Source organism: Arvicola amphibius, chromosome 2, assembly GCF_903992535.2.
Source record: "Arvicola amphibius chromosome 2, mArvAmp1.2, whole genome shotgun sequence".
Lineage (NCBI taxonomy): Eukaryota > Metazoa > Chordata > Mammalia > Rodentia > Cricetidae > Arvicola > Arvicola amphibius.
Window position 1 is genome coordinate 93,820,618 of NC_052048.2, and position 26,741 is coordinate 93,847,358.

At 43.2% G+C, this 26,741-nt stretch overlaps 1 protein-coding gene across 1 annotated transcript in view; it reads left to right on the forward strand.

The window, feature by feature from the left end:
* Window positions 1–26,741, forward strand: part of Cyria (CYFIP related Rac1 interactor A) — a 107,776-nt gene that overhangs the window by 76,686 nt on the left and 4,349 nt on the right. The window contains exons 4-11 of the mRNA XM_038318831.2: window positions 12,009–12,130; window positions 13,274–13,379; window positions 17,871–18,007; window positions 18,748–18,825; window positions 18,983–19,099; window positions 19,195–19,274; window positions 21,636–21,762; window positions 25,255–25,325. Of these exons, the coding sequence (XP_038174759.1) occupies window positions 12,009–12,130; window positions 13,274–13,379; window positions 17,871–18,007; window positions 18,748–18,825; window positions 18,983–19,099; window positions 19,195–19,274; window positions 21,636–21,762; window positions 25,255–25,325 (838 nt within the window). The remainder of the gene's footprint in view (window positions 1–12,008; window positions 12,131–13,273; window positions 13,380–17,870; window positions 18,008–18,747; window positions 18,826–18,982; window positions 19,100–19,194; window positions 19,275–21,635; window positions 21,763–25,254; window positions 25,326–26,741) is intronic.

Sequence of the window (26,741 nt, forward strand, 5' to 3'; positions counted from 1 at the left end):
ATTGAAATGGGAGATGACGTTGAGCATTCTGGTGTCACCAGTCACCCTGAGAAGGAATATTTGGGGTTTGTTGCTTTCTATCCAGAGGCTGGGTGGTAAAGAGTTAAGGAGCGAGGGGTAGAGAGAGGAAAGAAGGCTGAGCAGCATGTAGTAACAGCTTAAATGAATTTAACACGTCTTCTTTCAATGTTGAATATTCTTTTTGAAGTCAGTGATGGGATATAATTGAACTGGGTCAAATAGATATAATTAAGCTGGGTCAAAACATAATACAAAATTAGACACATCTGTCCTTGGGTTCCTCAGTGGCAAAGATCTGATTTAAATTCCTGTTGACCTTTTCAGTGAGTTCTACAATCTATGCTCATATTTTCCCACAGATCCTTAGCATCTTTTTTTTTTGATTGCATCTTTTATCCGTTTACTTTTTTTCCCCTTTTTTGTCTCTCTCTGTCTCTTCACTAGGCCTCACTCTCCTCTTTGAAAGTCAGGAGGCAGGGGTATGGTGGGGAAGGTTGATGAATGTCGTTCCAGTGAGGGATGGTTTGGAGGACATTGCACAAGAAGTATGGCTGGAACCCTAAGGCAGATTGCGCAGTCGGAGCCTCCACAGTGGCCCCTAAGGTGGGCAGCAGGCATCAGTCTTCCATACAAAGGGTTGCAGTGAGTCCCAGACTGGAGTGATTAGAAACATCTGATGATAAAAGTAGCTAAGCTTCACCCAAAAATCTGACTCAATGATCTGGTCCATACGGATCTGCTTACCCCACAGTTCTCCTTCTGATGCTCAGCCAGAAGATTGGTAACAGTCTCTAGCTAATGCATCTAGTGACCTGCCATCGTGTTCAGTAACAGGGGAGCTACAGCAAGCAACCGTGTGAGTTCTGAGTAATATTCTTCAAGACAGTATACATTCAAATAGCTTAACGGGGATTGGTGGTCACATGACCGTGATCTCAGAGCTCAGGAACTGGAAGGAGTATTGCAAGTTTGGGGCAAGGAGGTGAGTCAGACTTTATGGTAAGTTTAGGGACAGCTTAAGTTACATATAATACACACACACACACACACACACGCGCGCGCGCGCACTCTTTCACACACATACACATTCTTGCATGCACAACAAATAATAATAATAAATATCTTTAAAGTACTCAAAAGCATGCCTCTTTGAAGGAAGTTTTTGTCTACCAACAAACAATTTGATCTATGAAAGATTGCTCAGAGATCTGAACAGACATCTCTCCAACAAAAATAAATAATTATCCATGGAAAAGGAATATCAGTATTATCAACTAGGAGGGAGAGCTACCATGAGCCAGTGCCCACAAGGGTGGCTGTCATCAAAACGAAGATGATAAAAAGCGCTGTTTGATTATGAAGACGCTGCAGTCCACGGGCAAGTAGGGAATTAAAACGGTCCGTCTGCTGCGAGAGACAGTTTGAAATGCTCGAAGGTTAAGGCTCAAGTTACCACATGATAGGGCTGCTCCTGCATGTGCCCAACAAAATGAAAACATATACATAAAACTTGTATTTGAGTACTAACATGTGACATTGTTCTGAAGGACCGAAAAGTAAAATCCAAATGCTTGTGAACTGGTGAATAGGCAAATAAAATGTGGCATATCCATTCAACGGACTATCACTGATCAATAAAAGATGTGAATTACTGAAACGCGCTACAGCGGAGACAGACCTTGAAACCTTATTAAGCTAAGTGAAAGAAGCCCACGGCCAAGACTACACATGGACTGCATTTATATGGGGTGTTAGAGAAGGCAGATCTACGGATAGAGACAGGAAGACCAGCTGGTCTAGGATGTCGTGTAGATGCTGTTTCCTGATTCGCTCGACTCAGCTCCATCTCCCCCATGTTGGCTCCTGTAGAAACTCTGGCTTGACTGTGCCTCAGAGGCCACATCCCTTGGCTCCCACGCCTCCATGAAATGCTCCCAGGGATGGTCCCTGCTTCCGACTCTCATAGGACCCAGAGTGTGGAAATATTTGAAATCTGAGTTTTCTGCTGTCCTTTCAGGCAGACCAAAGCCCCATGGCCAGCCGGAGTATCTTCTTATATTTTTCCTCCTGTTCTAAATTTGTCCTCGTCAGCATTGGCTTCATGATACCATGCTGGCAAACTGACCCTGATTCCCTTTCTGCCATGAACTCCTAGGGCTTCTCGGCTTCCAGGCCAGGACCTGCACATGGTGCAATTGTGAGCATGTGAACATGTGAACATTTCCACTATTTTCTTCTTGGGTACATTTGTGGAACCCTCCTTTTCTTACTTCCCCTCTGCCAAGCCTGAAAGCACCCGCTGCCCCCATTGTCCAGGACAGTGGTCTTTCTTTTCAGATTTTATTGCATTCTATACACAGCCTCCGTCCTTACGGTTTACTGTAAGAATACTGTAGTAATAGAGGCTTGGTTTGTGTGCTGTGTGACTTGTTCTCTTTGGTAGAAAGAAAGCAATATTCCTTGCAACTTTTATTTGTTTCCACAATAGTATGAAAATTGGTTACAGAGCTATGGATTTATACGCACAACAAATTAACATGAATTCTTTTGTGTCTTTGAATATATAGTTAGCACATCGAGGCTTTCTTGATCCCCTCAAAATAAAAATGAACGGGTTTTTGACTAATCAGGATCGAAACTGATTCACACATAGAGTTAATTACCTTGAATTTTTGATGTTTTCTGTTCTATCATGAGTTCTATCATCTTAGCAGATTTTTAATTGTACAATACACTGTCGTTAACTAACCAAATCATTGCGCCCTGCATCTAGAACTTAATTATTTTGCACAGCAGAAGCTTCATCTCTGCTAATTATCAACTATGTTGCCCACCCCAGTGCCCCTGACACGACTCTACACGCTGCCTCTATTAATTGACATTTTTGTGTGCATTGCATAAGTGAGATCACACAGTGTGCATCTTTCTGTAACTAGTTTATTTCAGCTTTTGTAATTGTATTTTATTGTATTGTCTCTGAACCTCATCTATAGTTTTGTGTATTGCACGCTATCTTTATTAAATCTGAACACCATTGTAATTGTATTTATGCTGCCTTTTCATTCTCTTTTCCTTTTAAATCAGTGGTTCTCAGCCTTCCAAATGCTATGACCCTTTAATACAGTTCCACAATCATAAAGTTATTTTCCTTACTACTTCACAGCCGTAAATTAGTTATTGTTATGATTCATAATGTGATATTCATAATGTGATGATCTGATCTTTCCAATTGTCTTAAGCCACCCCTGGGAAAGGGTTTTTCAACCCGCAACAGAGTTGTGACCCCAGATTGAGAACCAGAAGCAGAAGGACTGCCTTATGGTTGTTATGATCCAGTTTTTCATGCAATCATGAAGGGTATTCTGGGCACCAGACATTCTGTTTGTCATGGTGTAAACGACTAAACATCTTGTAGTCTGGTTGGGGAGGCAGACACAGAAGCTGGCATCTAAGATGTATTGTTGGTTCGGGCGTTATTTGAGGCACTGTCAGCAACTGAACAATGCTGTTTTCTTCTGCTAGTAGAGCTCGTCACTAGTGGGCACTTCCTTGAGATGAAGACTTAGAGAAAACCACGAGCTTAGATTATTGTCTCCTCCTGTGTCTGTCATCTTGCTGAGCGTGGAGTGCAATTTCATTGGCTTTCATGGACACTAATTGAGTGGCTATCTGCAAAGAATCCTCCCATTTTTAAGGATGAAACAGCTATCTTGGTGACTTCTTGCCAGGGGCAAAGAGACCTGGAAAGATAAGATGTTGGCACATTAAAATGAGAGTATTTGAAGGACTTGATCTCTTTTTAAAAGCATATTTTTTTACTTTATTGAGAAAGTAAGATATGAGCAGAGCAGAGACAATGGTACAGGAATTTAGAACATCCCAAGCAGAGGTCAAATACTACAGTCACCAGAAGAACAGATCCCAAATTAGGCTAAAGAACTATTCCTGAGTGGGGAGTGGCTAGAACAATGGAGGAGCTGGAGAGGAGGTTCTGCAACGAAGAGCACATACTGTTCTCCAGGAGCCAGCATACTCTTCTCGTGCAAGATCCGTATTCAGTGAGCACACACACTGGGCAGCTCACAGCTGGCTGTAATTCCTTTCTAGAGGAGACCAGTGCCTCTGGCCTCCAAGGGATCCTGCACACACACACACACACACACACACACACACACACACACACATTAAAAATTAAAGATGAATCTTTAAAATGGTAGTGTTCTTATGAAACAAACCTATGTCTCATAAATTAATCCAGGATAACAACAATGGGATAGTTAGGGAAATTCTAAAAAAAAAAAAAAAAAAAAAAAAAAAAAAATATTACCCTATCAGTGTACTTACAAAAGGCTTCAGTTTCCTGTTCTTGGGAACAGAGGTCTGTGTCAGGTTAGCCCATCATCTGGGATGCCTTTGTGGACCCCAGTGCACTTCCCGCCTCAGCTGCTCTCCCCTTGCGCCTGTCACCTGTCAGCCTTATATCTGCGAAAGTGGCTCAGAGGCCGCTAGAAGATGGATGGGAAACATTTTCCTCATTTTGTGACCAAATGTCTTTTTCTAGTATGCTCACTTGACAAAGGAGAGCGATAAAAATCAAAACAGAACAAACCTGCAAAGTGGTTTCTGGATCCAACACAAAAGTGATAAAATGTGCTCTCCCGGAGCCTAGGGAAGCAGCTCCGCGGGTAAAGTAGTTGTCGTGCAGTTGTGAAGACCTGAATTCAGATCCTCCAGACTGGTGTAAAGCAATGTGCATTGATACTTCTCTGTATCCAGTGCTCTTGCACTCGGAGACACAGGGATCCTTGGGCCCTGAGAGGTGTGTACCCACCTGTGAGCACAGTGGTGAACAACAAGAGACTCTCTCTCCAGGTGGAAAGTGAGCACTGACACCTGAGGTTCTCCTCTGGCCTCTCTATGTATGTGCCTATACTTATGTATGTGCATTTATGCGTGCGTACACACACGTATACATACATATGCACAAATTCAGGGAGTTTTTTTTATATTCCATAATATTCTAGCACTCCAGCTTTCTGAGACCTTTAACCTTGTCTAAACTCTTTGTACATCCCTTCAGGTAGGAAGCAGACAGGGCTGTTATTAACTTTCCTTTCTTCACCTGAGATCTAATCTGGATTTTAGCAGGGTTAGCTGGTGTGCCCCGAGGGCAATATTCAGTGAGTGCCAAGGTGACAGAGGATTTGCTTGGAGCACTAGGTCCACCCAGGGATCCCAGTGAAGCAGATGAAATAGACAGCCCTTCACTCACCCAACCCTGCTCAGTCCCTGGGGTGATTGCTCTGTGTAAAGATTTTTGTGCTCTGGTGCGTGATAACTAATGTCCTGTCCAAACAAATGTGTCATCCGGGTCCCACTTACATTGTCCAATGGACCCTTGGATTTCACGCTTCTTCTGTAAACAGTATCTCACTATAGGCCATTACCATTGTACATCCCCCCCCCCCCCCAAACTAACACCAGGTAATTATTTACGTCTCTTAGTTTATTCGGAACGCAGGAGAGGAAGGGAGAGTATGGAAGTGGGTGGGAAGATGGGTAGGAAGATGGGTTGGGGATTAAATTTATGGCTTGGGCAAATCCTTTCTGCCGTTTCTCGCTCCAGTGTTTACGCAGCAGTCATGGGGCACAGAGATGGCTATACATCCTGATGATGAAGTGCCGCCGCTGCCTTCAAGACCAAAGGCATCTCGTAAATTGTGTCTTCTCCTCAGATTATTTTAGGTTAATTTGCTTCTCTGTCAGGTTCCCCTCACAGGCCTAAGTAGGCTGTGGGGGGAAAGGTGTGTTCGTCCCTGCTGCCTTTGAAGACAGGATGAGGCCCTGGCTGATTCACAGAGATAAAGCCCTTTTGAATTGACAGCCTCTTTCCAGTTGGAGGCCAGCTGTTGTTCCCTGTGAAATCTTTCTGACAAACAAAGACAACTGCTTTCTTCCCCGTTAGCACAGAGGAATGCCAAGCATTCGGCTTTGAAAAGAAAATATCAAGAGTCCTCCAGAGGGATACCTTCCACCTAGCCTCCAGCAACACCCAAAATGTTGGCAGTTGACATGCATCAACCCTCACTAGCAATTGCTGTCCAAGGAGAAGTCCATATATCCCCTGCCTGGGAACAAAATGAATATCCTTTGTCTTAACTGATAAAAGGGTTGTTTACCTACTTAACATTGTAGACATGTGAAATCTGCTGAGTTCTCCACAGCCAACATGGGGATGTAAGGTCATAATACATAGGATGCGTTTTCATACTTTCCACAGTAGCGAGTCCAAAAAAGACCCTTAAATCAGCTCCTGGATAAGGGCTAGGATACAGATGGTCCAGGCCTTCTCGGAGTATTGGCTTCTGAAATTGCCTGTGTAAATCACAAGGACTTTAACAGCTCCGTCGTCAGACAGGATGAGCACTCACTTCACGTAGCTATTCCTCTCAATTCACTCAAGTAATTGAAGATGATTAGACGGTCAGGATGAGAGTCGTAGAAGAAACATCACTGAAGAAGTCATTGGCTATGTATGACTGGAACCAAGGACTCCCATCAGGAGTGGTAGCGTGAATGCGTATAAGTGTGTATATGTGTTTATGTGTGTGTATGCGTGTGTGTATGTATTTGTGTATATGTAAATGTGTGCATGTGTATAAGTATATGTGTATAGATGTGTGTGTGTGTATCTGGTATGTATGTATGTTTACACCAATGTGACAAATATGTATGCATGTGCGCATGTGTGTGTGTGTGTGTGTGTGTGTGTGTGATATACCACTTCATAAAAAGTCAAGCTTCCTGTTAAAAATAGAAAAGCAAAGACCATAGTTCAGAGTTGCTAGTCACTTAGCCGACGCTCTCAAGGTTACTGGGGAATTAAACATAGTAACCTTTTCCAGCACTAATTTTTCAGGGTCCCTTTTAAGATGTCATTTCTCGACATCTGAAAACTCAATAAACTTTTTAAATCTGGTCAGCGGTTGGGTCTGAATATGGGGAGTGCTGGATGAGAATCCAGATCCTCTCACAGAGTTGTCCCAGTAAGCAAGGCAAGGGCAGTGGCGGGGATGGAAAAGGTGGGGCTTTGGCAGCGTTTTAGTCTCCCAGACAGAGCAAATGTCCCAGTAGCTTGCTAGCCATTTTGAAGCCCTGGGCAATGGGAGAGTAAATCACACATGTTGATGAAGCGAGAGTCAGTTTGGTCACCATTGAATATGGATGTTTCAGTGGCAGACACATGATAGGACAGAGGCTGTGGGGATGGAAGGGTTGTTTATCCCACTGCCTCCTAGCACCCACATCCCATCTCCTGGCTGATTCCCAACTGAATCCAGTTTCCCATGTTCTTATGGAGTATCTCTATTGAATGTGATAGCATAAGAGTACCGAATGTGTGTGTAAACCCTGTATCCAAAGAACTCAGAACTCAGACAAGCATCCCCAAATGAGGCAGGGAATGCAGCTCGGTAGGTAGAGTGCTTGCCTCGCATCCCTGAGGCCCTGATTCCATCCCCAGCACGGTCAGGTCTGTGGCACACACCTGACTTCCTAGCCCTTGGGAAGTGGAAGTAGGATGATCAAGACAATCAATAGATTATGTAGCGAGTTCAAGATTAGTCTGAAACACGCGAGATCCTGTCTCAAAAAAAAAATCTAAAATGTGAAAACTGTATATAAATTATTTCTTCAACTATATGTCTGACACATTTTCCTTGAGCACACACTATATACTAACCAGGCACTGAAAATATGTAATCAGATGAAACAAATATTGTTGAGCCCTATGTCTAGTGGATAAAATTATTATTAATTATTTCTGAATTTTTAGTATTGTGGGATGTAAGTGGAATGAATCATTGGATTCCATATGGATTTGGGACAATGGTAAATGTCACTTGGGGTTACACAGCCCTTTTACCACTTGCATGATGAGACAGACACTAGGAACGACACATCCAATATGCAGCCTGATCCATATACATTCTGGGATAACTATAAGTGTGACTCAACACCTTTGTAGGTGACAACAGCATGTCACATTGTCAAAAGTTTGAACAGTCCTGAGATTAGAGTCTTTCAGCTGTCCCTGCACTGGGAAAGGCTGGGCACCCCGACAGTGATTTGAGTCCCTTGAGGAATATTCCACCTTCAGGCCCAGAAGGCATGGTGGCCTGTTTGCTGGCATGAGGGAACTAACTGTTGGCTGGAAGAGAAATTGACTTCAATTCCATGACAGGAAAGGTGAGAGAAAATCGACTGTCCCGTGTAAGTAGCAAATTATGACAGAAAATGAGCCAACACATCTCTAAGCCTTGATGGAAGAGGAAGTGTCGGATTAGGTTTCTGCACCCCCTAACAGGACTATGCTACAAGCATTAGGCTAATGGGCAGAATATCTGCCAAAGGAAACAGTTTCCCAGAGAAGGAGGCTGGGCACTGAGGGTCCTGTTTATATCCTCTAGCTGCTAGGAGAATAGCTCTGTCAAGTAGAAAATGCTTACCCTGCACCCCAAGTCCACTTCCTGTGGCATGGAAAAGATGCCACCCCTAAGCCATTCATGCAAACTCTTTGTGGCCAAAAGAATGTCTCTGCAAGTTTATGTAGGAAAGTGTCACTTCACCTGCCATGGAGACAGGAGCTGGTTGTTGGAGCTGTAGGACCACTTGGAGGCCTCTCTGTAGGGTGTTTATTTTTGAAAGCACTTAGGAAATTCCTCTCTTTTCTATGAAGTGGCGTGAAAGCTTTCTCCTTTTGTGTTCTGCAGTTAACAACAGGATGCTTTTTAGATTTGGTCTGTGCTCTGTGCCACTCAGTTTTAATTCTATTTCATATGACACTATTCCTTAGTGACTTGTTGAGATAAGACCATGAGGCAGGGGAGATACGACACATCTCTTCTTCTCCCGGGACAACCCTCTTCCACAAACCGTTGTAGAACTCTGAACCCTCAGATTGGGCACACTCTCTATTTTTGCTTGTCTCTTCTCTAAATGCTTCATCTGAAAAATTTCTACCTTAGAAACAGTGTGTTCCTGGATTTGAGTTTCTTCAGTTTCTTGTGTTGTTTTAATTTCATGTGTATGGGTGTTTTAACTACATGTTTGTCTGTATGTGGTGTTATGTACCTTGTGCCTAAGGAAACCAGAGGAAGATATCAGATCCCTTGGAACTAGAGTTACAGATGATAATTAGCAACTCTGTGGGTGCTGGGAACTGAACCCAGGTCCTCTGGAAGAGCAGCCAGTGCTTTTAACCACTGAGCCATCTCTCCAGCTCTTGAGTGCCTCATTTTTATTTGCTATGTAGGCTTTTTGCTTTGCTTTGTTTTGTTCTTGTGTTTTCCTCCTTGCCACTATTGCAATTCAGAAACTCGTGGCTCCTTCCTTGGATTTTCACCGAAGTGTTCTCCACAGCGACAGACTTCCTAGCTCGTGGATGTGCAGGCTTCCTTTTATGACATCCATATTGCTTTGAGGAAATGGAAACAGATAACATATGAAGTGATTCATATTGTGAAAAACCTCAGACCTGAAACTATTTACGCCACGTTTGTGGGAAGCAAAGGATCCAGGGATAGGAGGAATTAGCTGTTCTTTCCCCTTCATTTCCGGGTCAGCCTCTCTGATCTCTCTCTTGACATCTCTGTCCCCTGCTGGCCCAGCTGTGCGCCATCTAGCCACCTGGCCCTAGGCTACTCTGTTCCCTCTATCTGTGGATATACCTCCTTCTCTCTCCCACCTCTGCCACCATGCTCTAGTCCTGACATCTCCAACACCTTCCAAACCACATTCTTTGCCTAACCCTGACCTGCAGGCACTTAATCCCCAGTTGACATTGTATCATTTCTAGGAAACTTTTTTTCCCAGTGTCTGGGAATCCCATTGAGGGGCTATAATTTTCTGTCTTATTTTTAGATGTTGCCTCTCTTCTTGATTTGTCAGCATCACACGTATACACAGTATATCACCTCCATTACCCTATCTTATTCCTCTTCCTCTCCCACCCCCGTTAGCCCCCTTCTTCTTCCAAACATTTATGGGTTTTGTTTTCTTTTCTTTCTTTCTTTTTTTTTTTAATTTTCTTGGAAGCTACCAATTCCTTTGTTTTTGACAGGACCTGGTGAATAAAATAGTCCCAAACTCACCACGGGCATCATTCCTGAGTTTGACAGGAACTTCTCTGGCCTCCTCTGGCCGTCAACTCTCCCTGGTTGCCCAGTCTGCTAATGCACTCAGCCAACATTCCCTTTACCTGTCTTGTGAATCCATCTCTGATGCCCCAGACTCCCACTAGTGATGAAAACACACCAAACTTTTGCAGCATCTGCCCTTTGTCCTGTGAAAAGATTAAATAAAGTTGGGGTTGGGTCAGGGGAGCGTCAGACTTCATACAACTCTGTCCCTGTCACTCTGCTAGTTAAGTCGCTGATGGCATCCCTCATCTCAGGATTTAAATACCTGGAAACAAAGTCACGTGGCAGGTTGTCTGTTCCTCTCTCCCTGAGCAGTGGCATCATTTTACAGGAAGAAACTAGCCTGATTCTTATCACTTATGAGAGCAGAGATAGCCATGTTTCTCAACTATCAGTCTCCGTGAAATGCTTCTGGGGGTAAGAACCTGCAAGGTCTCCAGGGATGTCGGAGAGGAAGAGCTGCCTGGAGAGCTTAGATGGCACCTGTGGCTATCAGAATGCTGCCTTCGTGTATGTGGCCTAAACACATCACATGCTTCTGTGGGTATCACAGTCAAGACTGAAGATAAACAGAACAGACCTTTAGACAATGATCTCCCAGCGTGTCTCTGCTGAGAAACTGTTGTGTGCACATCCTACCCCTGTTGACTTCCTTCTTCTTCTAGATGTGCCCCCTTTCACTTTCATGGATTTTCTTTTCTAAGAGTGTTTCTATGCCGTGATGAATTCCCAGAAGACTCTATCCATTTCTTGGCTCTTAGACAGGATGTTTATGTGTATTAGAATGTTTCAGTGCTTTCTGTATTTCATGGTTTTAGAATTATGTGCTGCTGCCATGCCCTCAAGGATTAATTACCCAAATCTTTATTATTATTATTATTATTATTATTATTATTATTTTCATTTATTTGGGAGAGGGTGTGCCATGGCACACATGTGGAGGTCAGAGGACAATTTTCAGAAGTTGGTTCTCTTCTTCCACTAGGTGGGTCCCATGCATCAGACTCAGATTAGGCTTGGCAGCAAGTGTCTACCTGCTGAGTCATCACACCAGTCCTAAATTAAGTGGGCTTTAAAGTTGATTAGTATATACATATATACTAATTCATATAATAATATAAACATATATGAAATAGTAGAAGTATATAAAATAAAAGAAATAAGCATTAAAGGGGCTTTTTTATTGATACTCAAGTCTACAAGTTTTTCAGTGATAGAAATAGCCCCTCGTTTTTCCTGTTCAGAAGCATACTCTATACAGTATTTTGGCTTTACAAGATCAGGAGAGCTGTGGAACTGCATGGAGGGAGGATCCATAACTTTATCAGTATCATTGCTCTCCACACTTGGAAATGGCTAAGGTGGTACATTTTATGTTATGTATTTTGACCACAATGAAAGTGATAGCTTTAAGGGAGAATAAACACAATGAAAGGGACATTAAAAAGAAGTTTGGCTTCCCCAAAACCATGTTTACCCCTCCAATTACCCAATGTGAACATAAGGTATACAAAAATGCATTTTATATAAATTAGCAAATGAACACTTAGGACAATTTGCTCAAACTATGTTTAATATGTGCAAAACGGATTGTTGGATGCTTTGAATTGAGTCATGGACAGAAGCCGTGTTCATTTTCCTTACCTAACAGCTTCTAAAGTTACAGAGTGACTTCCAAAGCTGGAGGAAGAGAAGGGACTGCTGAGTTGGTAGACCTGACTGTTTATGGACTTTGAGAGTTGTTCAGAAACACCAGTCTCAGTTTCTCGTGGTTTCTCTGTCACGTAGATGCCCAGCCTACAGAAGGAGAACGAGAGATATGGAACCAGATCAGTGCTGTCCTCCAGGACTCCGAGAGCATCCTCACAGACCTGCAGGCTTACAAAGGAGCAGGACCAGAGATCCGAGATGTAAGTCAATGACAATACTGAACTAACTAAACCCTGCAAGGGGAAAAAGGAAAAATCTTATACACATGAACAGGCCTACATATGTGTGCATGTACATGCACATGTGCACACACACACACACATACACACACACGTGCATGCATATTCGATGATTAAGGCATAGCCTTAGTACTAACTAGAGTGCACTCCTGTCTAACCAGTAAGGCCAGTAGATGACCTCATTTAAGGGCAATATTGTCATAAAGCCCAGGAATAGAAGTTGAATCTCTGAGTCATGAGATCTAGGGTAACATGTGCAATCGAACTTTTGGGTTTACCTTGGTAGGTTACAACAGTGTCACACAGAACAGCTAGAGAACACCTGTTCTAAGGAGAGTGTAGATCTAGTTGGTTTATATTTTCCGAGGTTTAAAAAAAAAGTAATAAAATCAATAGCCAAAAACCTAAGGAATGCTGAATAGGAGAAATAGTCTTCTTCAAGGAAGAGCACACCAACTGGTCAGGAATAACACTGTATGGACTGAGCAGGCTGTGTTTTTATATTTAGGAACACACGAACACACACACACACATACACACATTTGCATAAAAGTTACCCCGCCTCTGCCACCATCCTCATAAGAACATACTGAATGCTACAAAGGAAAAGTCTATTATGATGCAGCATTTCTACTTCAAGGTCACCTTAAGAATAGAGCTTATTACAGACCAGCAAGAACACAACGTGTATCACAGACAGGGCACAATAGCTACAGCCTTCGTTCTTCATAATAAGCAGTCTTTAGATGAATCAAGTGCTACTAGAGAGTGCTATGCCTTCCATTTCTGATGTTTGTTTTGTTTGCTTGTTTGTTTCATTTTTGTTTTCATTTTGTTAAACCAAAGAATACAGCAGCAAGTTAGATGAGACAAGTTCTACCTGAGACCCACAAGCTTCATGCTTAAGTATTGAAACTGACTTCAGAAATGAGTTCTTTGGGGAATCATCCAGATAATCATTGTCCACCAAGGTGGTTCTAATTCTCAAAGCACACTAGCAATTGCATTTTTAAAAAATAACCTGCAATCATTCAGGGTACTTTGGTGTGGCTTACTACTTTTCTTAAGCTAGAAACTCACCATCACCCCATTTTTCTCCCATAGGCAATTCAAAATCCCAATGATATTCAACTTCAAGAAAAGGCTTGGAATGCAGTCTGCCCCCTGGTTGTGAGGCTGAAACGGTTTTATGAATTTTCCATCCGCCTTGGTGAGTGACTATTACAGCTATCATGTCCGACATGGCACTTCTTTTATCATTATTATCCCTCTACCCTCTCAAAAGGCAAAACTCCAGTATTTACTCCTCTTTATCATACATTGATGCCGACCACAGTTTCCTCTCCCTTCCTCCCTGTTGGGTGAGGCTGTCGTTCATTTCCCAGATGCCCAGACTGAAACTAATCACACAGAAATTATATTATTTGCAATACTGTTTGGCCAATAGCTTAAATGTATTTTCTAGCTAGCTCTTATATCTTAAATTAACCCGTTTCTATTTATCTGTGTATCACCACGTGGCTGTGGCTTACCAGCAAGGTTCTGATGCATCTGTCTTCCGCAGGTGGCTACATGGCATCCCTCTGATTCGGCCTACTTTCTTAATATATTTCTTTCAGCCTGGCTTTCCTCTGTTAAGCCATTGGCCGAAAGGAACTTCTTTATTAACCAATGGCAATAAAACATATTCACAGCATACATTACCTCCACTTTTCTGTCTAAGTAAAAAGGAAGGTTTTAACTTTAACATTGCAAGATTAAATATAACAAAACAGTTATCAAGCAAGAATTATAGTTATTGTATTTATATCTACTCTATCTTTTATTGTAACTTGGCCCATAGCATCTGGCAGACTTTTTCATGAAGTAGGAAATTTCAAAGACAGTTCCACCTGTATTGGCAGTTTGTCAGTAACTTTCTTCTGTGTCCTGAAGAATTTCTGGCAGACTCTTTCATGAAGCAGGAACCCTGAAGGACTGTCTCACTTTCTTTAGGCAGCTTCAGCAGTCATTTTTCTGTGGGTCCTGCAAGTTCAGTCAAACAGTTCAGGCAAGAGCAGTTTCTTGCCCAAATGGCTAACAAACTCCATGAGGAGCCTCTTCAATGCCCATCTTTCTCTTGAAATAATTGGTGCTGTCAAAAACAGATGTGTCTCATTGTCATGAAAAGTCTAAGTTCTTAAAACTTTAAATGCCATATTCTGTTGTTAGTCTTTGAGAGTTTTGAAGAATAACTATCCATCTGAAATATAACTTTGTACATCTAGAAAACCTAACTAACATGACTACAAGCTTGACTATTATAGATGAATATCTCTTAACCTATATTTCTTAATTATATATTACATTTTTAAATGAGCTACACAACCAATACCTTAATCAAGAGCAGAAATATACATATAACAAAATTGACCTTAAATTTGTATCAATAAACCAAGATCCATACCAAAGCAAAGTATCCATCTTTATAGCATATCCCCCTTTAAATGTAAACAAGCATTTATAAACAATCATTTAGGGACTTTGGGTGTAGTTCTCTTCAAACTGCAACCTGCTTTTTGTTGGGCAAAGTAATTTTTGGGGATGTTCACAGTGACCTTCCGGGGGGGGGGGTCTTAATCGATCAAACCATATTAGTCTAGAAAAACTTCACAGGTTCTCATCCTCTATGGAAACAAAAGTAGGACCTCTTTTCCAAAGCAACAAATCCTTAGACCCAAATTTTAAAGTTGAGATACCTTTAAAATTTATATGTTGGTTTAACTTAGGAGCCCATACAATGAAATTTCTCTCTTTGCTTAGCTCCTTCACAGTCAAAAAATTCAAAGAAAACACAATAATATACATAATCCAGACTCTCTGTGTATATTCCATCTTTACATGGCTTATTTTTCTTTCTTCTATAAATCTATTACTGTCTGTACTCTGTCTCTTTAAAGACTTTGTTTTATTTTTTTTAAACCATTTACTTCCTCCTATATTTCTCTTTACTCCTTTTCTTTTCTCTCCTAAGCTGTGATCCATTTAGAGGTCTTTTTCATCTGAATCTGTCTTTATTGCATATCTATAATCCTTTTCTGATCAGGACTTCCTTTTAAAATGCTCAGCAGGGTGGCTAGAACTAAGGCTGCTTTGCCTTTTGGCTCTGCCCAGTCCAACATGGCCAAGATGTGTTTACTGCCTCTGAGACTGCCAGGTGGGAGCCACACTCACCACCTCAACTCTGGTAACCAATTGGCCCATGTTGCCACCAAGTAATTGCAACATGCTGCCCACAAACCCTATTCAAGTGCTAGGCCTTCTGAAAGAACCAGAGTCATTCCTGCTGGCGAACCAAAAAGCCATTTTAAAAGAAGCTGTATAGTTTTTACTGCTAAAGCTGAGTCAGTAAACCTTAAAGGAACTGCTTCTCTGCTTTCTGCAAATAGAGCAAGAAGTTGCATTAAACTCTATTTTTTGTGTGTGTCTAGAATTTATTTTCAAACTCTCTCAGGTTTTTAAGTGGATTTAGTTGACCACATTGGTGCCAATTTGTTGGTCTCACCAGAACTTTACTCAGTAAGCCACAGCCATGTGGCAATACACAGATTAATAGAGATGGGTTAGTTTAGGATATAAGAGCTAGCTAAAATATGCTTAAGCTATTGGCCAAACACTATTGCAAATAATATAGTTTCTGTATGATTATTTCAAATCATGGCAGTCAGGAAATGAACTAGCAGCCTCTGACAACTCCCTCTTTTCCTCCCTCCATGTGTCCCTTCCTCCTTCCCTCCTTTCTTCTCTCCCTCAGATCCACTCCTCTGTCTCCCTTCAGAAAACAGCAGGCCTCCCAAGGATATCAACTGAACACTGCATGACAAGTTACAATAAGATTAGGCAAAAATCCTCTTATTAAGGCTGGACGAGGCAACCCAATAGAAGGAAAGGGGTCCCAAAAGAAGGCTAGAGAGTAGGAAACACCTTCACTCCCACTATCAGGAGTCTCGCAAGAACACCAAGCTATATAACCACATCTATGCAGAAGACCTATGTCAGACCCATACAAGTTCTGTGATTGTTGCTTCAGTCTCTTTGAGCTCCTATGAGCCCTGCTTAGTTGATTTTTGTGAGCTGTGTTCCTATGGTGTTCTAAGCCCCTCTGTCTTCCACAATCTTTCCACCCCCTCTTCCATGGGGTTCCCTGATCACTGCCTAATGCTTGACTGAGGGTCTCTGCATCTGCTTCCATCAGTTGCTGGATGAAGCCTCTCTGATGACAATTGACCTAGGCTCTGGTCTATTGATCTCAGTTCTTAATAAAAACAAAATTGGAGGATAGAGTTCATTTGAATCCACAGTCTCCTCACATGCCCCAAAACACGATTAACTGAATGCAAAATGTAAGAAAATAAAGCTAGCATTCTTACTTTAGCTTAACAATAAAAATAAACTGCACAAAAATAAGATGACTCTGCAGAAGCTGGCATGGAGGCGAGTGAGGTTGACAAACTGGCTCCATGCCACCAGCAGTGTGGTGTAATCACTGTCAGTGCTTGGGGTTTCATCTGTTAATATAGTATAGTTAGAATGGAAATGGTAGTCAGCAACTTTTGCTTTAATTTGCCACTAAAATGAGGACCATTTTCTAAGAGGAAAACCAAAGCTGAACCCATGACTTGATATTGAAAAGGACTTGATGCTCGACCAGCTAAGGGAGGAGGTCAAACTGATTTCACAAAGAAGATTGCCCCAGGTTCTCAGGCAGAAGATAAATCGAATCTTCCCTTTCCTCAGTGGGCATTTGGATGTAGTGAGATGAAATACCAAGAACCTGAGTTCTACCTCTATAGAAAGGGTTTGCATCTTGTGTGTCCTGTCTTTTCAGTAACAAGATTTTACCATCATAGTAGCGACACCAATGGTAGCCCTAGTCAATGTAGGAAGTGATGAACATATCTACCTTTTAAATAAAACTTTACTCATAAAAAAAGAAGTGGGCCAAATTTGGCTTATGGGTCATAGTTTATCAACTCCTGCCATTGAGGATTGGTTAAATGACTTTGCTGTTAAGATGTATGGGAGCAAAAAGAGTGGAGAATAATTAGAAATAGGCAAATGGGAGGGATGAGGTCATTGTAAGAACATAACAAGGGTAAATGTGGTAGATTTGTAGAGAAATGTCATGGGGATGTAGAAAGAGAGAAGCATGCTAGAAGACCAACATTTCCACCGTGTTAAACAGGCAACTTAACCCATGTGTTCAGGGCTTTTGGAGACCAGAGACTGACACTGGTGTCTTCTGTTGCTCATGGACTGGCTAAGCTACCCAGCCCCAGGGAGCTTTGACTCTTCTGTCTCTATCCCCATGCCCATTTTCAAAGCTAGTGTTACATACCTGTACCCCGCACCTGGGGGATTTTTGTGGATGCGATAGGTATGAATTGGGTTTGCCCAGCATCTTACCCATTGGAGCCCTCTCCTCAGCTCTCACCTCACCTGGAATCATTAGTGCCTCTCATACACACAAGCTCCATTCATATATTTGTGGTTTTCTACAAGGCTCAGAAAGGAGATTGCTAAGTGAACTGGGCTCAGGAAACCCTCGAAAGGGACCAGCCACAGAGGTTGCCTCTGAGGGTGTCAACTTGAACTGGGCACTGTGCTTTTAAGGATGTGTCTGACCTCCCTGAATAGACCTCTGTCTCCCCTTGACTTTCAGAAAAAGCCCTGCAGAGTTTATTGGAATCTCTGACGTGCCCTCCTTACACACCAACCCAGCACCTGGAACGGGAGCAGGCCCTGGCAAAGGAATTTGCAGAAATCTTACATTTTACCCTTCGATTTGATGAGCTGAAGGTCAGACCACACACACTATGGAAGTTGAATGGGGTAGCACTGCTTTATGGTTCTTTTGCTAAGGCTGTAGGGTCGGGATGGGAGAGTAAGATGGAATACCTCCCACAGGAGGTTTGTAATGTGGTATGTATTTGCATTCTGTGTGGCCAGAGTAATCTACGAGGGTGACTTACCTGTGGAAATTTGGAATCTGTCAAATGAGCTCAGAGAACCCATACAAGTATCTTTTTCTTGCTGTGCAAACATGCTTTCCCGGAAATACAGCACACAGTAAGAACAGGACATGTTTCAGAACACCTGAGTGATAGGACCTTATTTTTTTTTCCTCATTTTTTTATTCAAGATTTCCATCTCCTCCCCTTCTCCTCCCCCTTCCCTCCCCTCCCTTCCACCCATACCCCCACTCCACCCCTCTCCAAAGACAAAGAGCCATCAGGGTTCCCTTCACTATGTTTAGTCCAAGGTCCTCCCAGCTCCCCCTAAGTCCAGGAAGGTGAGCAACCAAACTGACAAGGCTCACAATGAGCCCGTCCATGCTGTAGAGTTCATGTTCATTGCCATTGTCCTTGGTTTCTCAGTCCTCCTCCACCGTCAGCCACCTTATTTTTAATGGTTGCCCTGGTTCTTGAATGACAAAGAGAAGTTGTGCCATATCTGTAAACCCTCATGTCTGGGCTCCTGATGCTGCTCCTTCACCTGTTTCTGGAAGGTGAACTTCTTTCTTCTCTTCCACATTTCAGATGAGGAACCCAGCTATTCAGAATGACTTTAGTTACTACAGGAGAACAATAAGTCGCAATCGCATCAACAACATGCACGTGAGTTCTTGTGTGTCTCTGGCTGGGGCCACCATCTCCCCGTGGCTGCTTTGACTTGTGTGTCCGGCCCAGAGAGAAGGCCGAGTCCTTGTCTATAACTTGGTTGTGGAGATAAGGATGCTCTCTTTATAACTGTTGCTGCTCTTGCTTCCATCAGCTAGACATTGAGAATGAAGTGAATAATGAGATGGCCAACCGAATGTCCCTCTTCTATGCCGAAGCCACACCAATGCTGAAGACTCTCAGCAATGCCACAATGCACTTTGTCTCAGAAGTAAGTGCAGCCAGTGAGCCGCACAGAGTGCTCTTTCTTTACCATGCATGCGTACTGCTAGGATGACTAATGTGTGTTTGTGTCTCTCCACTTAGAATAAAACCCTGCCAATAGAGAATACCACAGACTGCCTCAGTACCATGACAAGCGTCTGCAAGGTTATGCTGGAGACACCGTAAGTGAAACCAGAGGTGTGGGCATGGCTAAGTTTCCACCAGGCTGGGGCCTGCTCAGGATGTGTTGATAGCAGCATGTCCTCTTTCAGATGCCAGATTAAAGTTTCCCTTGTAGAGCGTTTGCTTTGGTTTCAATGGGAGCTCAGGATGGTCTGTGTCAACGTTAGATCCATTTGACAACTGAAGTAGCTGACTCGCCCATGGGTTGATTGGCCTCGCAAAGGTTTAGCAGCCTGTCGCATGCTCTAAGAAAGTGGTTCTCAACTTTCTAGTGTGGTAGCCCTTTGGTACATTTCCTCACGTTGTGGTGACACCCCCAACCAGAAAATGATTCTCATTGCTACTCCATAACTGTAATTTTGCTACAGTTAATGAATTTTGATGTAAATATCTGATATGCAAGCTATCTGTGAAGGGGTTGTAGGACTCCTAGAGGGGTCGCAACCCAAGGTTGAGAATCACTGCTATAAGCCATGCAATGAAATGGTGAGAAGGGCTAGATGTGTGGGTGTTGTTATCGATATACTGTAGAGATGTAGAACCAGGAGTAGCAACGGTGAGACCGCTGCGAAAGTAACTCCTCCACCCCTCTCTTCACCCTCTGTTTCTTTGTTCCTAAACTGCTTGCCAGACACTCAACGTGAAGGATGGGTAGGGTCATGAAGGATGAAGGACGCAGTTACAGGGGAAGGTTGGGGATGCACTTAGTCTGCACTGCTCACTGTGATTGCAAATGAACTCTGGCCTCTCTGGACCTTCCTTGTATTCTGTGTCTAATCAAATTCCCGTAATACCATCTGCTCCCTAGGGTGCCGGAGCCCAGAAGTGTCACAGGCACCTTATTACAGCAGCTGACTGTCTTCGATTATAAAACGATCTTTTATCATTTTATATGTCTGCATGTGTGTATGTGCGTGGTGTTTGTGTGTGTTCATATTCACGTGCATGTGAGGATGCACATGTGTTTGCTGATGCATATGTGTGTGTGCACATGTGTGCCTCTGTGTGTGTATGTGTATGTGTGTGTAAGCCAGAGTTTGACTTTGGGTGTCTTCCTTAACTGCTCTTTGACATGTATATTGAGGCAGGGTCTGTCATTTGAACCCAAATTTTGCTGATAGGACTAAGCTGGGTAGTCAGCTTGCTGCAGGCATGCCCTCTCTCTGCCTCCCAAGAGCTGGGATTGCAGGTGGGACACTTGGTTAGGGTTGCTATTGGTGTGATGAAACACCATGACCAAAAGCAAGTTGGAGAAGAAAGGGTTTACTGGGCTTATACTTCCACATTGCAGTCCTTCACTGAAGGAAATCAGGATAGGAAGTCAGCCAGGGCAGGATCCTGGAGGCAGGAGCTGATGCAGAGGCCATGGAGGGGTGCTGCATACTGGCTTGCTCCTCATGGTTTGTTCAGTCTGCTTTCTTATAAAACCCAGGATGGCATCACCCACCATGGGCTAGGTCCCTCCACCATCAATTGCTAATGAAAATGCCCTTTGGGCTTGCCTGTAGCCAGATCTTATGAAGGCATCTTTTCAATTGAGGTTTTATCTTCTCCAGCAATTCTAACTTCTGTCAAGTTGACCTAAGACTAGCCAGCACAACCACCTGGCATACATATGGGCACTGGGGAGCCAAACTCAGTTCCTCTCCCTTATGCAGCAAGTGCCTTACCCAGGGAACCATCTCTCCTGCCCCATAAAAGGATATTAATTTTAAATCTTTCCTTCATACCAAAGTTAAGATTTATTTCAAGACAGAAATAGTAATTGTCTGCATTGTGGGGCCAACTCATAATGAAATTGATGCTAAAAATGTCTCTAGCTTTGGCCTAAATTATTGCAATCATCAGGGCCCCTGTCAAAGTAAGTGAGCAAAATTTAACCTCCACAAATAACTCCCAGGTACATAATTTCTTTGAGATATCTGCCAATCCACGCTCTTCCACAGCCTGTGTCTTAACAAAGGAACTGACTCCAGCTGGAGACAGGAACGCTGCTGTGTAGAAATGAGCCTGATTCCTTTTCCCTGTAATGAAGCCATTATTCTCTATAATCTTGGACAGCCAGAGGGGCCGGCTATAAAATATTCAAGATTGATGGGCAGGGGTTGATGTACATGGTGAGCTAGCTGCTAACGGGAAGCAGAAAAGGGAATTTACCGCCCTCTAATTTACCAGAGTTTGCTCTGAATTGCTAGTTGGATAGAGTCAAGGAAAATTGTCGTCTTGGGTCTTTTAAAGAGCATATTAACCTGGTCGCTGTTCTGTCGGGGGTGGGTGGGTAGAGGAATGGCCAGTTGTTGGTCTCAGAATGCACGTGTTTGAACAAGGGAGTGACGCCACATCCACGTCTTCTCTTTCAGGGAGTACAGGAGCCGGTTTACAAGCGAGGAGACACTCATGTTCTGCATGAGGGTGATGGTGGGGGTCATCATCCTTTATGACCACGTGCACCCCGTGGGAGCTTTCTGCAAGACATCCAAAATTGATGTAAGAATTCTCATGTAATGTGCTTTTCTCATGAAAGCCCATGAATGCCAACTGGTAGACTTACCTCTCTTCCTGTGGCCTCCATCCATCACTGAGCAAGACCTCTCAGAGATTTCTATCTTGGAGATGCATGGCAAATTTCTTCCTAACAAGTAGTCCACTCTTTCTGACATGGTTAGGAGGAGACATCCTGCCTCCCACATGTAGCTGGAGTGCTGGGATGCTGATTCCCTAGGCCTTAATGGAGCTGAGCAGAGATGCTCCACCCCCACCCTCACACCACCCTTCATCCATCCCAGCTTCCCTGTCCATGCACCCTCTGTACCATCTGTGTGTTATAATATAGAGTTGGGATTGCAAGGCACGATCGTCAAAGACCAAATGACCTTCCAGCCTTTTCTCTTACCAACCTCGCCCGCTACCCCACCAACCATCCTGTCTGTTGTTATTGTAGAAACCAAGAGTCTCTCCATCACCTCCTCCTCTGATGGTGGATCTCTTCCAGGCACTCTTTAGATGTAGCTCATCCAGATCACATTTCCTTTACCCCACATAAGTGAAGCCTTCCTTCTCCATTGGTCCTCAGATGGTTCACCAAACTGCTTTTGCTAACATTCCCCCAGGCTCCAGCTTTTCAAATGTATAGGGACAATGACCAAGGCACCTAATGTCCTGGGATATTATGCCTGACACCCACTAGATGCGCTGCACAAAGCGTCTGTTCAGTGTCTAAATGTGAGTGTAAGAAAAAAGGAGAACATGGGTGCATACGCAGAGACCTTTGGAAGCACATGCTCTCCACAGTTGCTTCCCTGCGGTTTGCAGAATAAACCACACCCCCTTTAGCCAGTGTTTACCAGTAACTCTGTACCAATTACTTTTTCTCTGGCCGTGATTCAAAACCCTGAAGGAAACAACTTAAGGAAGAGTTTACTTTGGCTCACAGTCTCAGGGCATACCCCATCATGGTGGGAAGTCATGGCAACAGGAACATGAGACAGCCTGGTACAGTGCATTCAGATTTAGGTGGCTCCTTGTGTTTTCATAGATGGCTGAGCCTAACAAATTAGAATCCTGCTGTTTGCACTATTTTAGAATATATTTCATTTACGTAAGAATATATTATGAAAATCTTGCAATAAATATACGTATTGTGCTCATTGTGGGGGCTTAAGGATTTGGCACTACAGACTGAGTACAAATAACTGTGAGAAACTCTATCGTGTGACTATGAATTGAGTTTTGTGCCTGGTATTCCTATGGCATTTTGGTTTACTGTAGCCATTTGTTAACTTGCCACAGAGTCAACAACTAAAATTACGCAGGGTGAAATGAGCCCTTTGTACCCTTAACCTTTTCTTTGTGGTTTTGTGCATGTGTGTGTTTACATGTGTTTGTGGGTTGGTATACCCATGCACACACATAGAGGCCAGAAAAGGATATCGGGATTCCTGGGCTATTATCCAGCACATTATTCCTTGGAGACAGGGCCTCTCGCTGAACCTACAGCTAGCAGATTTGGCTAGGCTGGCCAGCCTGTCAGTTCCCAGATCCATCTATCTCTACCCAAATGTTCTGGGATTATGGGCATATGTAACCGGAAATGACATTTGTACATGGATGTTGGGGATTTGAATTCAAGTCTTCATGTTTGTACAAGTTTTCTTATGCACTGAGCCATCTATCTAGCCCTTGCCACCCTTTTTTATAAAAAAGCTTGGCTTTCTAAGCCATTTACAGAATCTGGTAAGTTCCCAAACAGGGAATGTGTTGATTTTCTCGGCCATTTTTCAAGTCTGTTTATTAATGGAGATTAAGAAAGGCCAGTTTGTGGAGAACTGTGCATGTGCCTCTAAGAAGGCTTTCAGCTTGATGAGCACTAGACCTCTCTGAAGAGGGTCCATTCCACCCCTCTGCATCTAAAGCAGCAGCTCTAGGCGCTGGGTTGATAAGTCCTTAGGATGTTAGGATCAACTGTGAGGAGGGACAAAATTCTCCACATTTATGGGCCTGATACCATCACAAACCCAGAGTGGCACATAACTGGCATCAATGTAGCCCCTCTCCAAACCTGTATCTTTTTTAGACGTGTATTTGACCATGACTTCATTCTTGCGTGATCTCCAAATGCTCCTCAGTCTACCTACAACAATTGACAGGGTCTATAAAGCTGTTATCATAAAACTTTTGCATATTTGAAATACGACCACAAGCATTGTTGAGAAGTTACCACTCTGCAGGTAGCCGCTGGTATAATCAAACTTCTCAGATGCCCACACACTGCATGAATGTCTAAGATTAAAAGAAGTGATTGACTTTTTATAGAAAGATCTTTGCATTTTCCAAAGGATAAGTAAAACAGTTAAGGATATGCATAAAATAACATGATGTAAATTTTAATTTTCATGACAGAATTAGATTACTTTAATTCCAAGACCTCAGAAAACCTAGGAACTTGTGTAAGTTCACACGACTACAAAGCAGCATGGATAAAAACTAGAAATTTGACCTCTACAAGGTTCACATTCTCTGCAATTGCCCTTTGCCAGTCTTCTCAGCGGTGGCTAAGACGCGGACCTGTACTTCTAGGAGTTACTAGTGAGGGAGACAAATTACTGACTTGATGAGGGGCTAGTCTATCCAGAGTTATCTAATAAATACAAGGTCATATTGGGGTCACAAAGAAGTGGTAGTGACTATCTGTGCTACAGATAGTGGGGTGAAAAGACCCTTTCTGGGCCACAGCGATAACTCTGCCTGCATAGTGTTTACTTTGAAAGCACTAAGAATAAATTCATGTCCAGGAGTCTTTTTTTTTTTAAAGAAAGCCATATATGGTTGATGTGCTTACATTCCCAGTCTTGGGGGAGTAGAGATGGGCAGATCTCTGGGGCTTTCTTGTCAGTTAGCCTAGCCTACTTAGCAAGCTCCAGGCAAAAGAGACCCTGTCTAAACATTAGGTGGAGAGTACCTTAGGAATGACAGCTGAACTTGTCTTCTGGCCTCCACATGCATGCAACACACACACACACACACACACACACACACACACACACATTTCCTGGGGGCCAATGAACTTGAGACTTTATAAAATATTATGGGTGTGCTAATCAATAGCTGACAGAGAAGAAGCATTCTTAGCAGACAAAACTTTAAATGATTGAGTTTGTAAAACACTTAATGAATCTCAACCAAGAGCCAAGGAGAGTGATTTCTGTTCCTGCTCTGGGCTCCAGAGTACAAAGCAAGACGTTTATTCCCAAAGTCAAACGGACAGTTGTGGACTAGAACGAAAACCAGTAGAGACTGCAATCATTCCGTCATACAGAACTCTGGAGAAATCCAGAGGCACAATGCACCATCCTGAGAGGATAGGGAAGCTTATTTGTGATTTCCATGTTCTGTGGCTACATAGAGTTGTTAGTATGGACAGATACCACTCTGTACAGGTTTACTAGAGTACTAACGGAGCACTGTGCATTCTTCTTCCAGATGAAAGGCTGCATAAAAGTGTTGAAGGAGCAGGCCCCGGACAGTGTGGAAGGGCTGCTGAATGCTCTCAGGTGAGCCAGTCTCTGGGGCAGGCAGTACAGCTTCCCTTTCAGACCAATGCAAATGCAGATGCTGTTGGGGGCTAGAAGCCTGGGCTAGAAGCCCTTGACTGGGTGTCACATGGTTCTCCTTCCTAACAGCTGGGAGGGCAGCACAGGTTTTATCATTCACTTTTTAAGATGGGGGAATTTGAGGTAAGTTAAGTTTTTGGGTTTTGAGACAAGGTTTATCTGTACAGTCCTAGCTGCACTGGAACTTACTTTGTAGTCCTGGCTGGCCTTGAACTCAGGGATCCACCTGTCTCTGCCTACTGAGTGCCAGGACTAAAGGCATGCAGCATACCTGTACCTGGCTTTGTGTGCTCAAATAATGTTTCCATTTCACACAGTAAAGGGCCAAGTTAGGACCTATACCTGGGTCTTGGTGGTCCTGCGATTCTTACACCTGACTCTTGACTGTGATGGTCTATGTATAGTGGGGTATCCTTCTCGGTTCTTACGTCTATCTTAACCAAGGGTTCCCAACCCTGGCTGCATGGGAGGAAGATGAAGGGAGTTTCCAGAAACTGAGGTTGCAGGCCAAGTCAATTAGTCGTTGGCACTGAAACTCAAGCATCCCTCTTGTGTTAGCTTGTTGTTTGTTTTTGTTTGCTTGGTTCGAACTCCCCAAGTGGCTCCTACCTGCAGCTGCCAGAACTGAGGATCTGTTATTCATTGCTGGGTGCCTGAATATTTAGCCAGCTATAGCATGTTCCCACTCCTTAGGCATCTCTCTTTTCCCAAGGATGCATTTGTTTAATCCATTTCAAGAAAGAGGTTGTTATTTTTAGCTGTGCTGCATCCAAAGAAACTTGCTGAACTGCACAAACCATCCCCATGCAGAATTTTAATCTGAAAGACTCATGAATCTTGCTGTCTTGGCCTTTCATTTCCTTCAGTCTCATGCAATGCAATCCATGCAGTCAGCATGGGTAAGTTTAAGAGAAATAGGGCAGCACTCAGTTCTACATGCAATGCTCTACCTCCAGTCACACTGTCCAATGCAGCTATTGCAATCCATCGACCCCAACCTGATCTATTATCCTCCTTCACTGGATAAAGCCAGCAATCTCAAGACACTAAAGTTACTGGTTTTCTGGCTTGCCAACTCATCATCTTTAGAGGCTATATGAATCAGATGTTTGCTCAAAAGTGACACCCCTATATCCAAGGACTCCGGGATGTTTGATTGAAAGTGAGACCCCAGTCTTCTACCACCCCTATATCCGAAGAGACTGGAATGTAAAATTAAGTTGGAAGTGTCATCCCAGCCCCTGCCTTGAGTCACCAATGGAGCACCAATGGAGCAAAAAGCTCCATCTCAAACTCCCTTCCCTGGGATATTTGGTTCAAAGGATCACCGAGCCCCTTTACTTGGGAGTTGCCTTG